The 14,705-nt window shown below is 39.8% G+C and overlaps 1 protein-coding gene across 2 annotated transcripts in view; it reads left to right on the top strand.

Moving 5' to 3' along the window:
• trmt1l (tRNA methyltransferase 1-like) overlaps positions 1-14,705 on the top strand; it is a 70,741-nt gene that overhangs the window by 42,183 nt on the left and 13,853 nt on the right. For both annotated transcript variants that reach the window (XM_060829745.1, XM_060829744.1), the window contains 2 exons: positions 591-669; positions 5,958-6,124. In XM_060829745.1, the coding sequence (XP_060685728.1) occupies positions 591-669; positions 5,958-6,124 (246 nt within the window). The remainder of the gene's footprint in view (positions 1-590; positions 670-5,957; positions 6,125-14,705) is intronic.

Genomic DNA, 14,705 nt, shown 5'->3' with positions numbered 1-14,705 from the left:
TCCACTGAAGTGCTAGAATGGACATGTAGACCATATAGTGTTTGTTTGTCAACATGATGTTTTGTCAAAAAACCCATGTTAACCATTCAAGTGTTCCCAGTACTTTTTATGGATCCACTTCGCATTGTGGTGATGAAGCGGCTGATTCTGCCTGTACGTGCTGTTGGCTTTGTAAGTAAGACATATTTAGCAATGACTGAACACCCGTGTTTCAGCATTTCAGCTTAGTCTGCCAGGTCCACGGTAGCTTTTAACTGAAGGCTAATTATTCCTGAATTACAGTTGTGTTTAAAGCTTAAGACTTGAGTTCATTATGTCATAAGCACTTATTAGAACTTTGGGCCATTCAAAAAAAAAATCAGTGAACATTTGTGCATTTTCACAAGCAGTGATCACAGAAAAGTGAAACCAAATGTAATAAACATTACTGTTCATGCATCCTGAGATGCCAAAACAGATTCTTGATGTAGTCTTATGGACATATAAGTTTTGAGTCAATGTCATATAACATACACTGTAACCACTGTAACGATTATGCTTTTTGTCTTGTAAGAAATTATTGGCCTGATTTAGCGTTGTTTTTATTTCAGAGAGTGCATACAGTCAGCTGCCCTGTGACTGTTATGGAAGTATGCCAGGAAAGACTGCAGTGGAACTTGGACCTTTGTGGTATGTTTATTTCTGGTGATTAAAGAAGCATAATACTCCAAGTTATTTTTCTGTCCTCCTATCAACAATGCTGAGAAATGGAAATTTTCAATGTTCTACACAAATAGTTAGTCCACCATTCCCAGCAAAATTAATTCCGGATATGGTTCCTTTTTGCTGTTTGCTAAAAGAATTTCACAGTCATAGTGTGCTTTTCTAATGAATGTTTCAATTTCTTGTGGCAGTTGTGTGAAGGTAGCCAAATATGGAAGAGTTGAAAGCACGATTTGGCTTTGATTCAGCTCCTGGGAGCTCGTCTAAAAGTATCCATATTCCTTTCACACAAGATTCTTAAGTCCTTTGAAAAGCAGACATTGCCATCTGCCTGTGCCATATTTATGAGTGTGTTTGAGGGATTTATAAAAAACATGGTTGGTACAGCCCTGGTTTAAACAAGTTTTGCATAGATCTGTATCCAATTGTCTCAAGATCACATATCAAATTTTAATGATTCTGTTGCATGTATCTGAAATTTCTGATGACAACAGATCTTTGCGTTCTGGTTAAAATTTTATCAATGATACACTGTCAACACTGTTTTCAAATCTGAAGGATAACGAAAATAACTAAGCAAGCTGGCAAGAAAGAAATAAGAGCATTAATTGAAGTGAGTTACCTTAGCTTCAAAAACTAGTTTCAATGGTCAGGAGCTACAAATTACCCTGGTGTTGAAAGCTGCATACCCCTGTCGAGAATTTAGTTCACCATTTACCTCCAAATGTCTAGCAAATGAGGTATAATGTGGATAAATGTACATTTACCTACTTTGGTAGCAAAAAGCAGGAAGACAGATTATTATTTGAATGTTGTAGATTGTAAAAGGGGGAGGTGCAACAAGACGTGAGGGCCTTTGTCCATCAGTCACTGAAAGTAAGCGTGCAGATGCAGCAGGTGGTCAAGAATTCAAATGGTATGTTGGCCTTGCTGGCAAGAGGACTCAAGTACAGGAGCAGGGATGTCTTGCTGCAATTGCAATGGCCTTGTTACCAGAAGAAGGATGTTCTAGCTATGGAGGGAGTGTGTTGAAGATTTATCAGACTGATTCTTGAAATGGCAGGACTTAAGAAAGAAGTAAGACTACATCAGTTAGGGCTATATTCACTGGAGTTTAGAAGAATGAGGGGATCTCCTAAAAACCTACAAAAGTCTGAAAGTGGAGACAGTAAATGCAGGAAGGATGTTCCCAATAACCAGGTATTTGATAACCAACTGTTTGGAGTGAAGACATAATCAGAAATGACAGTTGGCAAAGCTTAAATAATTGTTGAGATAATCTCAAAGTCTAAAACCAAGCATTGGATTTGTCAGAAATAGTTTTATACTGCTAAATTAAACAGGTAGATCTCTTTGCTTGTAATTCCATGATCATTTCTGAAATGAATTCCAGAGCTGCAAGTCTTTAACATTTAACATCTATGTATTGCAATATTGACAACTCTTCAGAAGTAAATCACTTTGGAACATCCTGCACAATAAAAATTCAAGACTTTTTAGCTACAACAGTTGATGTTCTATTTTACATCTTGGAGAAGTGACACCAAATCCTGTTGAGAGTGCAAGTTCCAATCACTGGTTTGTTTTATAATGATTGTCTAAATCAGCAATTTTCAAACTTGTAGCTCCAAATGATAGTTTTGGCTATCCATACAAGAATACAGAAATATTCATACATAGCAACAGAAACAGTAAAAAACCGAGACACACAGTGCAGAAAGCACTGAAATCGCCTAGCTCCTAACTGAGAGTGTAAGAGTAAAACTTGTTGATTGCCTATGTATTTCAATCAAATTATATCTTCATCCATGCAAATCAATTCTTAATTGACAATCCTGCAATACTTCCAGTAGTTCCTCAGCATGAATCCCCGTGTCTTCTGAATCTAGCCTGCTCAATCATTAGTGACAAAATCTTCAACTGTTGCAGTCTAACTCTCAAGTTATTTTCTCCCAACTGTTCTCCCCTTGCTATAGTTCACTTTACCTTCGAAAAGCTTTTCGAAACTTTTCTAACCGCTCAATAGAATTTACCCCTTTATTCTTAAAAAGCCACCTGTGTAAACTCAAACCAGTTCCCTAACTTAATACAGAAGGGAATGTTTAACAATATTGAAGAGCTTGAAGATATCAACTTGGTTACGTTAGTATTTTATATAAAGAGATCATGAAGGGATCAAAAATGTGGAAAAAAGCAATTTGTTTTTAAAAAAACAGGTGCACGTTTACTTTGAATGAGTTGCTACAGACTGCAACCCCATTCTTATGGAAAACAAATACTGCAGTCCCATTTGACAGAAGTGGTTGATCTGATCAGCAACACCTGGTTTCATGCAGGTGTACCTATTTCACATTTTGATGTTTTCAAGTTGTAACACTGTGTGATAGTTTGCAGAGTGCAAGTTTCAAATTGTTAGCTCTGCTGTGATTCCCAAACAGGATTTGGGACATTACTTAACTCTACTCGCTAAGAAAATCTTTTATACCAATGTTGTCACCAATCATTAAGTTCGACACAGATAATCAATTAAAGAATAAACATTGCTGAAATGGGCTATTACACTATTAAGAACAATGTTCCCTTTCATTTTTCTTCCGTGAGCAAGGCCTGCCTGTTACACTGAGTGGTCCCTTTAAGATTGTGGTACAGTTTTTGTTCACACATCTTAACGGAGCGGTTCTTATGCATGGCCAGTTCATCCCCTTAGCAAAACATTTTGAACTCCTGCATAACACATCTTGAAGGGAGCACTGATTGAGTTGTCCTAGTACATGCTTCTTATTTTGATTTAATTCCCAATTGTTCCACGTATACATTTGTTATTATACTGCTAGTTTTCTTGCTTTTCTATTTTGATTTTTATGGCTTATTAGGTATATTCCTATGTCCTATGCCAGCAACAGATTTGGTACTTGGCATTGCTTCAATTTATGTACTTGTAATCCTTTTTGTCTGATTAATATTTTATCAAGTAGCAGCAGTCCCTTGGAGGCATCAGTATAATCTGATCAGATCTGATATTGCTCAGTATTGCCTTTATGATGTGGGCAGATTCAATAGCAGTAGAACTAACTTACTTTGCAAGTCCTAGCTGTAAGCAGCTCCATATTCGTAGAGTGGTATACTTTATTTTAAAGACAATTCTTTGTTTATTATTGATGCTACAGTGTGTGTTCTTTGTATACATGTTTAGGCTTAACTACAGGTGGCAAGCTGAGAACATTTTCCATTAAGTTATGGAGCATTAATACACCTAGTAGACTATCTCTGAAGCTCAAATAAAAGTCATCTGCCTCTCAAAAATGCTCAACTCTTGATGTATTTTAAAGTTGGCAATTATACACTGCTAAGCATGCAGGATTTTTTCCAGTTTACTAGTTCATGTTTCTTGCTAGTTATTCAGCTAAATTGTAAACTGTGCTTCTGATTAACTTTTATTGTGCAATATATTTTATCTGTCATATGCACTTAATGTTTTTCTTTGTGTGTTGACATTGTTGGATACTCTATCCTAACACTTTTTTTTACAGTAAGACAGGTAACATAGCACCTCGAGTACTGTTGTATGCCAACCCAGCTTTTTTCTTGTTGACCCTAACGGTACAATTTAGCATTCACAATGAATGGCAACAGGCAGATTAATGGGAAATCCACTGTTATTCCAAGTCTTTATTCTCTTCAATGAAATTAAACAGAGTAATTAGCCTTACGCTAGAATCACAACAAGCCTTTTAACAGTGCTTAGCTTTTACTAGTGGTGAGTGTGTGGTGCTGGAAAAGCACAGCAGGTCGGGCAGCATCTGAGGAGTGGAAGAATCGACGTTTTGGGCATAAACCGAGAAAGGAATTATGCCTGACACATTGATTTGCCTGCTCCTTGGATGCTGCTTGATCTGCTGTGCTTTTCCAGCACCACACACTCTCAACCGTGTGATAAGACCATAAGACATAGGAGTAGAAGTAAGGCCATTCGGCCCATCGAGTCCACTCCACCATTCAATCATGGCTGATGGGCATTTCAACTCCACTTACTCGCATTTTTCCCGTAGCCCTTAATTCCTTGTGACATCAAGAATTTATCAATCTCTGCCTTGAAGACATTTAGCGTCCCGGCCTTCACTGCACTCTGTGGCAATGAATTCTACAGGCCCACCACTCTCTGGCTGAAAAAATGTCTCTGCATTTCTGTTCTGAATTTACCCCCTCTAATTCTCAGGCTGTGTCCACGGGTCTTCGTCTCCTTGCCTAACGGAAACAATTTCCTGGCATCCACCCTTTCCAAGTCAACTCAACTTTGAACTCCAGCATTTGCAGTCCTTACTTTCTCCTTTTTACTAGTGGTGATTATGTTAGAGAAGGAGATAAATGGGGCAAATAGGCACATATCGTGTCTCAAAACCAAATGTTTGTAATGCTGGAAAGCGGAAATATAAATACAGAACGTTAGAATTACTCAGCAAGTTGAGCAGTATCTGTGGAAAGGGACACAGTTGACATTTAGATCAATGATCCTTTATATTTGATGTCTCTCTAGTTTACCTATGGTATATATCTGGATGTGAAAATCAAAAAATTGTGCATAGACCTCCATCTAAAACAGATGGAAATTATAGTCTAATGCTGAATCTCTATATATTTTCTTCTTCTGTGTTTATTCTGGCAGTTATTTGGGGTCTTACAGGAGTAATTAGGAAGCATCAGTTGCCCTTCTCTACAATGGCAAGTTAACTTGCCCAAATCAGGAGAATGCATCTTTAAGAACTTTGATCTTTTTTGTTAAGCACCACTGAGGCAGCCTAGCAGCATTTGGTCCTCCCTGTTTCACCTGCTGTTGCTATGTGGTCCTGATGGAGAAAAGCAAAATAATAAGTGTTTTACTTAATGTATTTGTTTAAATTTTTTTTGTTTACTAAACGTATTGATTACAGGCCATCAATAAATAGAGATCTGCGAGTACATAAGGAGCTCTCATATCATCAGTGGCACTCTTTATAAAAGCTAATGGAATTTTCTGTTTTTCTGTGGTTGTTTAGAAGGACAGAATTTGGGTAAACCATGTTCTCATACAAATCATTAATTCTTCAGTGCTAGTACTTGCAATATTTAACATGTGATCTATGGTTGTAGTGTTTGTACCTCAGGTAGAAGGTGGTTGTAGTAGGATTGAAATTACACCCTGTCCACCAGCAGTGGATAAAGAATCTTGACCTTTGACATAATTTTTCATTGTTTCTTGACGTTTATTCAATTTGAAGGGCAGGGTCATTGTTTAACACCAGCTTCTTGCGAAGAATGCTATTTGAAGCAGTGCAGCATGGAATTGAAGATATCCAGCCTCTGCTGAAGAACTTGATCTGTGAATCTGAATGCACAACCCTGAAGCACTATTCGATATTTGGACCAGTGAGCTACAGCAATCAAGGTCAGTTCACCCAGTGATATAGTTTTGTAAGGATTTTGAAAGTGGAAATGTCAAGCGATTTTAGAGGAACTTTAGTGGAAGAATCACTGCTACTCCTAATTTAGATTTGGATTTGGTGTTTTAGTTAGTAAAAACTGAGTATTTAAACTGTGCAGATCAGGAAGGTTGCTTTGTGTTAAATTGGGTGGGTTTCAACTTAAGCAACATTTAGGAAACTCATTGTCCCTCATTAGAAAGGAGAAAATTCAACTAGAATTCCCAGTCCTGATTAAGAGTATCATTGTGAGCAATAGTTAGAGGGCATATGAGATTCTATTACATGATTTTGTGATGCTTTTATCTGGCAACCCTCTTGTCAAAGGCCAACTGAAGGACTGTTGTTGAGCCAACTGTAAGAAGAGCAATTAACTTGCAGATCATACCCACATGTGCTTTAGGTATAGGTGTGATCATTGCTTCTCAGAGGCAAAGGGCCAAGGCTTTTTGTGCATCAGTTGATGATTATTGTGATTGCTTTACAAACGTGATTCATTTGTTGTGGGTGCAGTAATGCACACAACAACACCAAATGTTGTGGTTATCTCGTAAAACTGTCAGCACCAAAGGTAATCGAAATTGACTACAACAATTGATGCTAACTTTGCAAGATACATGTGATAAAAGTTAACTAACAATCTGAAGTGATTTGCAGAGTTTAAGAATTACACTGTGCAATTCACCAGCATTTCAACCCTGTAGTAAGATTAGTGACTATAGTCCCACCATTATTTTTGATAATTACTAATTTTTCTTTACACAAATTGCTTTTGAGCGTAATAGTTTCTGACCTGGCTGCCAACTTCCTGCCTGCCCATGTTGTATAAACAGCTCTCAAAACTGCGACTAGTTTAGTTGAATCTGCTAAAATGTTGCACTTAACAATTCAACAATCAAAAAATTGAGCTTTAATTTGTATTCTTTTTAAAATGTTTATTCCTTCATACAATATTTTTGTATGTTGTATTTGTTAGCATGTTTTCTCTCCATAATTGATCTTGCACATGCGTCCATTTTGGATTTTATTTCTTTGTTGTGCTCTCCAGGGAAAACACTTGCATTCACTTTAGTTTAGCAAAGCTGTTACTAGTACAGTATAATGCATAACATTATCAAACTAACTTCCATCAATGGTAGATGTCTTTCCTCTTGATTCAGCTTGAAAGTTCACATCTCATCTGTAGGATTTGAATAGAAAGCTTAAGCTGAAGTGCTGCAGTGTTGGACATGCCTATTTTGAGAAGAAATATTAAACCAAGGCCCATTTGACTTGTTAATGTTATTTTAAAATATTTCATGACACTACTTGAGGAATGGCAGTTGAGTAACTACTAACATGTTAGCAGGACAGGATGACTACTTTTTTAATATTAAAATAACTATACTTCAAAAGTCATTTGTTGACTCTAAACTGGTTTGGACTGCCTGAGGGTATGAAAAGAATATGTACAAGTCCTTACTATTATTTAGACATACAAAGAACCCTACTCAATAAATTTATATGAAATAAGGTAAAATCCTTTAATTGATGTTCAATACACTTGCATTTTAATTTACTATGGCTCAACTGAAGATGAACTGTTATAAGTCTTTCTTTTACATAATGCAGAGTTATCTCGGTGAATCCATTCCAGTTGACAAAACCAACTAAATAAAGATATGGGTAACTGTCAGTCTTACCTTTCCAGTTGAAAATGCATTCCCCACTTGTCAATCAGTTGCTTTTCTCAGAAACGTAGGTCCCATTGACAGCAGCAATATTAGATACTAGCTTGTAATATTGTGGCTCTTCTTCCTTGACAGTCGCTTTCAAGGTTATCCATGAGTGTTCTAACATTCCAAATCACAATGTAGAGTTTTCTTTCTTTGACCATGAAAACTTTTTGGGGATGTCTGCTGTGTTCAGCAATCAGCTATATTTGCTTTCCTTGAAGTCTTCAGGATTCCCAGCATGTTTATCTTGTTGGGACTGATGCTGCCAAATTAATTCTTCATATCCCATGCTGATCACCATTTGTATGTGCTGCCATCTGTATCTTCTAAGTGAATGGTTTTTAAAGGCTTCTGTGGTCTAGTGTGTGTAAGTAGTACCCTTCTTGTCCAGTAAGCAGAGTATTGTAGAAACAAAATGTAGTTTGTTGTTTCTCAGTCCTTACAGGTTGTATGAATGGGCTGTGCATTGATGTAAAGACTGATCCCTCGTTTTCAGCAAGTCTTCTAAAATCATCATTGTGGGAGGTGCTTATGCACTAAAGCAGCATTAGCCCTCTCAGACTCATGTGCAATAAATTAGACCTATTGCATCTATTAAGAGAAAACGGCATGTTTTACACGCCAGTTTCTTTGCATGAGATATATACAGAATCTTCTCTTCCTAACAATGCCAGATTATTCAGTGTTCCTTTAAGATTTCCAAACTACTCCCGTGAGGCTGTTCAAACACTTTGAGAAATCACTTGCAGCTACCAAGCTATCAGATCCACAAAGCAAGACTGTTTGACTGGTCATCAGAGTGATTCCATAGGTTACAGTGAAAATGGGATGGAAACCAGACTCATCTTGCAATCTAGAATCATTGCTTGACCAGTTGACGCCAAAATAAAGTATGTTGTGATCGCTTCATCTTTGAAATATGTTCACCTTTTATATTATGTCCAAATAGGAAACTATTCATTCACCCTAGACTAATCTGTCATTGAATGAAGTTGAGTGATCTGAACCCAAATACCTTGAATCTGTCTTAATCTCTTCTAAGCTCCTGTGTGGCAACTTCTGATTTAAGATTATTGTTAATATTTTTATTGAGAACAAGATTTGAGATCTTTATAAAAATACTTCAAAATAGTATAACAATTTTATCATGTAAAAACAATACCAGTAAACAAACTACTACTCTACTCCTCAAACAATTGAGAAGGAAAAAAAAAGAAAAACCTACGCAAACTACAATTCAATAAATAACAACAGCAAAAAAAAATGGTGGTGAACAAAGGCAAATTAAATTAAATTAAGTTGCAACACTCAGTGCAATCCCACCAAAGCTCACCATTATCGGGAGCATCAGTTGGCATATCCATATTTGTTTGGAATTTGTCCACCCAGGATTCCCTGGCTCGCCAGACACTGCCCACATGACTACACAAAGGCCCTAATCATTATAGCCGACATTATTATAACCGACAAGTCCGCAGCTATATAGTTCAAAAAGGGCTGCCACGTCTTGTAAAAAAAAGTTCAGTTTTCTGTTGCATCATACTCATGAGGAGGTCCGGGGAATGCGCTCCATAACTAATCTACGCCACCCTGAGAATCCCGGGGGATTTTCCGACACCCAACTCATCAGAATGTTCTTCCTCTCACAAAATGAAAGAATATTAACAGTTTCTTCCTGTGCACGTCCAAAGAGGGGTGATTTGGCAAATCCAAGAGGAGGGACACCGGATCTACCCTGATCTCGGTTCCCAAGACCCCTTCCAGAACACTCTCTATAGCATCCCAATATCTACTAAGCTTGTGGCGTGACCACAAGCAAAGAGTAAGAGTACCAATATCTGTTTTACACATGGGCCATATTGGGGACGCGCATGTCTTAAATTTCGCAAACCTCTCCAGTGTCAAATAAGCCCTGTGGAGTACCTTCAGTTGCATAACCTGCATCCTATTGCAAACCAAAATCTTCCTTACATTCTCCCAAATATCCTCCCATGCCTCTGACGAGATCTCCACCCCCAATTCCTGAATCCAGATTCCGCATAGTTGCTCAACGTCTTTCGAGACACTACCTTCTAATAAATGATAGAAGGTGCTGACTAAGAAAGTACCCATGGACTGAAGTACTCTCCACATCCGACTAATAGGGACTAACCATTAATGTAGTCTTTTTCTGTATAAAGTCCCTAATGTGAAAGTAACGAAAGAGGTCCTTCCTAGATAGTTCATAGTTCATATTTCTGGCTCAGCTTCTTGAAAGACATCATGACCTTCCCATTAAATAAACCTCCCATACAGGACACTCCGCTAGACTCACAGAGCCTAAAGCCAAAATCCATTGATCCTCGCTGGAATCCTAACATTCCTACAGTGGGAGTAAAAGGAAAAGTTTTCTGTAAATTGCCCTCACCTTGTCCCATCATTCTCCATGCTTTGACTGTGTTAAGGACAATCTGATTCCTGAAATGGCCCATAACATTCCTCATCTTGTCAATAATCAGCAAATTAGTGAGGGGGCATTTTGCCTGGGAGGCCTCGATATCCGGCCAGATTGACCACGGGTCCTGGAAAGCCCAGTCAGTCACATAGGATAATAGAGAACTCAATTGACATTTCTTAATATCTGGGAAATCCACACCTCCCATCCCCCGCAGAAGCTGCAGTTTAGCCAGCTTAATCAGAGCCGCCTATGACACCAGATTAAAAACCATGCCGACTGTTAAGTTTCCGTAGCGTTTGCCCAGGCAGCATCAAAGGGAGCATTCGCATGGGATATAATAATTGAGGAAGAGCATTCATTTTGACCAGAGCTATTCTACCCAACCAGGATATTGGAATATCCTCCCAGCGCCGAAAGTCCTGTCTTATCCTCTCTGCACAAAGTTAGCTTTGTGATTAAAATGCCTAAATACAGGAAACCTCCCTGTGACCATCTGAAAGGGAATACGATTTCACCCCCAAGATCGGTCACTCTAATAAAACCCCCCACAGACAAGGCCTCTGACTTCATAAAATTGATTTTATATCCAGAAAAAGAACCAAATAGATTAATCACTTGTATTAAACGGGGCACAGGTATCATCGGGTCAGTTAGAAAGAGGAGAACGTCATCTGCATAAAGGGTGATCTTATGCCCTCCTGATTCTACCTCCGGGGCAAGTATATTGGGGTCCCTCCGTATGATCTCTGCCAATGGCTCAATCACCAATGTAAATAGTAATGGTGAAAGGGGGCACCCTTGTCAGCTGCCTCTATCAATACTAAAATTGTCAGACCTTATACCATTAGTGAGAACCACTGCCTTAGGGTCCCTATATAACACCTGGCAAAGACCACTCCAAGACCAAACCATTCCAGGACATAAAAGAGGTACAGCCACTCCACCCAGTCAAATGCCTACTCTGCATTCAAGGAGACCACCAAGCCGGGAATCGACACTTGCTGGCATACCTGAACCATAGTATTCTTCTAGTATAATTAGAAGACCTGTGGCCCCTAATAAAACCTGTCTGCTCCTTCTTTATGATGAAGGACAAAACCTTCTCCAACCTTAACACCAGCATTTTCGAAAAGATTTTAAAATCCACATTTAATAATTATATGGGCCTGTACACAGTACAGTCCTCTGGTGCTTTCCCTCTCTTGAGAATAAAAGAAATATTTGCTTCTCTCAGAGAATGGGAGGCAGTTCTGACTGTACGAATAATTGTACTTATCCAACATTGGTCTGGCCAGCATTTTTATAATCTCCTTATAAAACTCACTCTGAAATCTGTCTGAGCCAGGCGCTTTACCACTCTGGAACTGCCTCACCGCCTCCTGTATCTCTTGGATTGTCAGAGAGGCATTCAAAAGAGACGCCTGATCTGAAGTTATACCTAAGAGGTCCAGGGTCTTAAAAAAGGACTCCATCTTCATCATTGCTATCTCCATCTGTACTCTAAGCCCTTCAACCGGTACTGCTCAGAGTAAAACTGTCTGCATGCTGCATTAATCTTTTTGGAATCACATGTGAGTGTACCACCATGTTCTCTAATGGATATGATAGATTGGGGGGCACTCTTCTTTGTGGTCAGGTATGCCAGATATCTACCCGGTTTATCACCATACTTGAATAACCTCTGCTTTGCAAAGGAAATTTCCCTCTTTGCTGTCTTGGCAAGCGCAGTATTCAGGGTAGCCCTGAGGGCTAATATCCGCTGCAACTTGCTGACAGAAGGTCTATAAAAATATGTTGTTTCAGCTGCCTTCAGCCAGGCCTCAAGCATATGCTGCTGCTCTCCCCTCTGCCCCTGCGGGTCGCCGAGTAAGAAATAATCAAACCCCTTTCATAGGCCTTGGCAGTCTCCCAAAGCACCAACAGATTATTGACTGTACCCGAATTAATGTCCCAAAAAAATTTTAATCCCTGCAATAAATACTTAATAAATGTGCTTTCCTTCAGGAGGAAAGGATCCATGCGCCAATGCCACGAGCCTGTCCCATCACCACTGGCCTCAACCTCCCATATACTGCCGCATGATCAGAAATGCTTATGTTTCCAAAACAGCACCAAATTCAAAAAGGCCGTTGGGGCAAAAAAGAACATTGCAATCCTCGTATAGCACTTACGTTGATTAACGAAAAAGGTGAAATCCCTACCCTCGGTGTAGACATCTCCACACATGCACCAACCCTCAGCTCCCTGTTTAGGTCTATCAGCTGCCTGGATTGTAGGGATATACCCAAAGGCCCCTACGCATCCTATCCACCTCTGGGTTCATAAGTCTGTTAAAGTCTCCTCCTATACTTGCATGATGTGCCCCAAGGGCCCTCAACCTGGAAAGTGCATCTGTTAAAAATCTGAGGGGCTGTGCCAGGGGGCAATCTACATTCAAGGTCCCGTACTCCTCTGCATGTATTAAAGCTTTAAGAATCATAAACCGCCCATATTCATCCTTAATTTGGTCTAACAGCTTAAATGGGAAATTCTTCTGGATAATTATAGCAACTCCTTTACTTTTTGAATTAAAGGATGACAAAAACAACCAGCCAAACCCTCCCTGCTGTAACTTTAAGTGCTCCGTATCAGTTAGGTGCGTTTCTTGCAGCAAGGCTACATCAACCCTTTCTTTTCTAAGGCTTGAAAGTATCTTTTTTTCTCTTAATCGGTGAATGACTACCCTTAACATTCCAGGTGCACCATTTAAACGAACGGTTAGCCGTAGCCGTCCAGAACAGTCCATTCCCCCCCCCCCCCAAGGAGGAAGACCCCGTTTATAGCGCACCGAGTGAAAACAGTAAGCAGTTCACATAAACATGAAAATAAAGCTACTAAAACTACCAAATCAAAATTCCTAGCAACTACTTCTAAATGAACCAACATAAAACGTAAATAAGAGAAGACTTTCCCCCTTGCCCACGGAGGCTACTCATATGACCCACTAACCCCTCCATGGCTCCTTCTATCTGAAGCCATGCACCAAGCCCAGGCAAAATATTTTTTTTTTAAAATTACACACATCTTACAACAAGAAAATTAAAAGTGGGCATGCAATCCGTCCCATCCTGGTTTAAAAAAATACAATCCCATCCACCTCCCCCATCCTGTACTAAGAGAGAGAAATGAAAAGGAAACGATAGAAAAACAAAAGATAATGGGAGGGGAGGAAGAAGGGAGAATAGAGAGAAAGTGATTAAAAAGGGACCCCCACATATGTTTTTTAAAAAATCAAAACCAGGTAAACCAAGCAAACTACAGAGAAAACAAAGTGAACACTATTGTCCATATTATTTGAGCCAACCAGTCTATTTTAAAATGTCCAAGAAGTCCTTTGCTTTTTCTGATAAGTCAAAGTTAAACACTGACCCTTCGTTGCTGAAACGTGATATTGCCAGAGCTTACAGAGTATTGAATATTCAAGTCCTTCACTCTCCTTTTTACCTCCTGAAAGGCCTTCCTCTTGCAGATCACGGCCACAGAAAAGTCTTTGGAACAACATAATTCATGATCCTTTGTATATGAGAGCCTGTAGAACCTTCCTCAGTGCTCTAGAAGCTTCCAGCACCATTTGTTTATCTCTGTAGTCTGCAGTCGCACGAGGACCATGCAGGGCTACTGGTCTGATCTGGGCCTACCCACTGTGACCCAGTGGGCCCACTCGATCTGCACTTGGCCCGCCATGCCCCAACTTCCAGCTTCAAAAATTGCGGGAGCCATTCCTCCAAGAAGCTGACGAGCTGGCTGCTGCCTTCCTGTTCTGGCAACATGATCAGGCAAATGTTCTTCCGAAGGCCTCGATTTTTGAGGTCGTCGACCTGCTCTACTAAGGCCGTACCTGCAGTTCCCAACCGCCAAGGATTCTGCCACGGTTTTGGAAGCCACGGACCGCTGCTGTACCTCCACAACACACTGTCTGAGATGCTGGGTCTCCTGGTCATGCTTCTGCAGCATGGCCGAGATCAGTTCCAGCCTGGTCCGAGTCTCACCCATCACTGAATTGATCTTCTCTCGGATTTGCACAAACTCCAAGGCCAGGCTCTGCTCCACAGATAAGTCCCTTGAGGCGTTTGTGGAGGCTGACGCCGTAGCTGTGGGAGTGTCCATTGTTGCAGGGGAATGCCTTGCTGGTTGCAATCGTCGTGGTCCTTTTCCCTTAGTCATTTTCCTTACTCACTTAAACTGACCCACAGCAATTCTGGGGGTCAAAAGCTACCAATTTTTACCACAATGGATAAGAAAGGGAGGTGAATGCACCACTTTGTTTGGGTTCTGGTGCATTCAGCATGGCAGACCAACTGGATCACCAACTATCTTGAATCTCCCCTAAGATATTCATTTAGTTAGCACTTTGCT

Source organism: Hemiscyllium ocellatum, chromosome 9 (assembly GCF_020745735.1).
Source record: "Hemiscyllium ocellatum isolate sHemOce1 chromosome 9, sHemOce1.pat.X.cur, whole genome shotgun sequence".
Classification (NCBI taxonomy): domain Eukaryota; kingdom Metazoa; phylum Chordata; class Chondrichthyes; order Orectolobiformes; family Hemiscylliidae; genus Hemiscyllium; species Hemiscyllium ocellatum.
The sequence above is the reverse complement of the archived record's forward strand: the minus strand, read 5'-3'. Positions and strand labels throughout refer to the sequence as shown.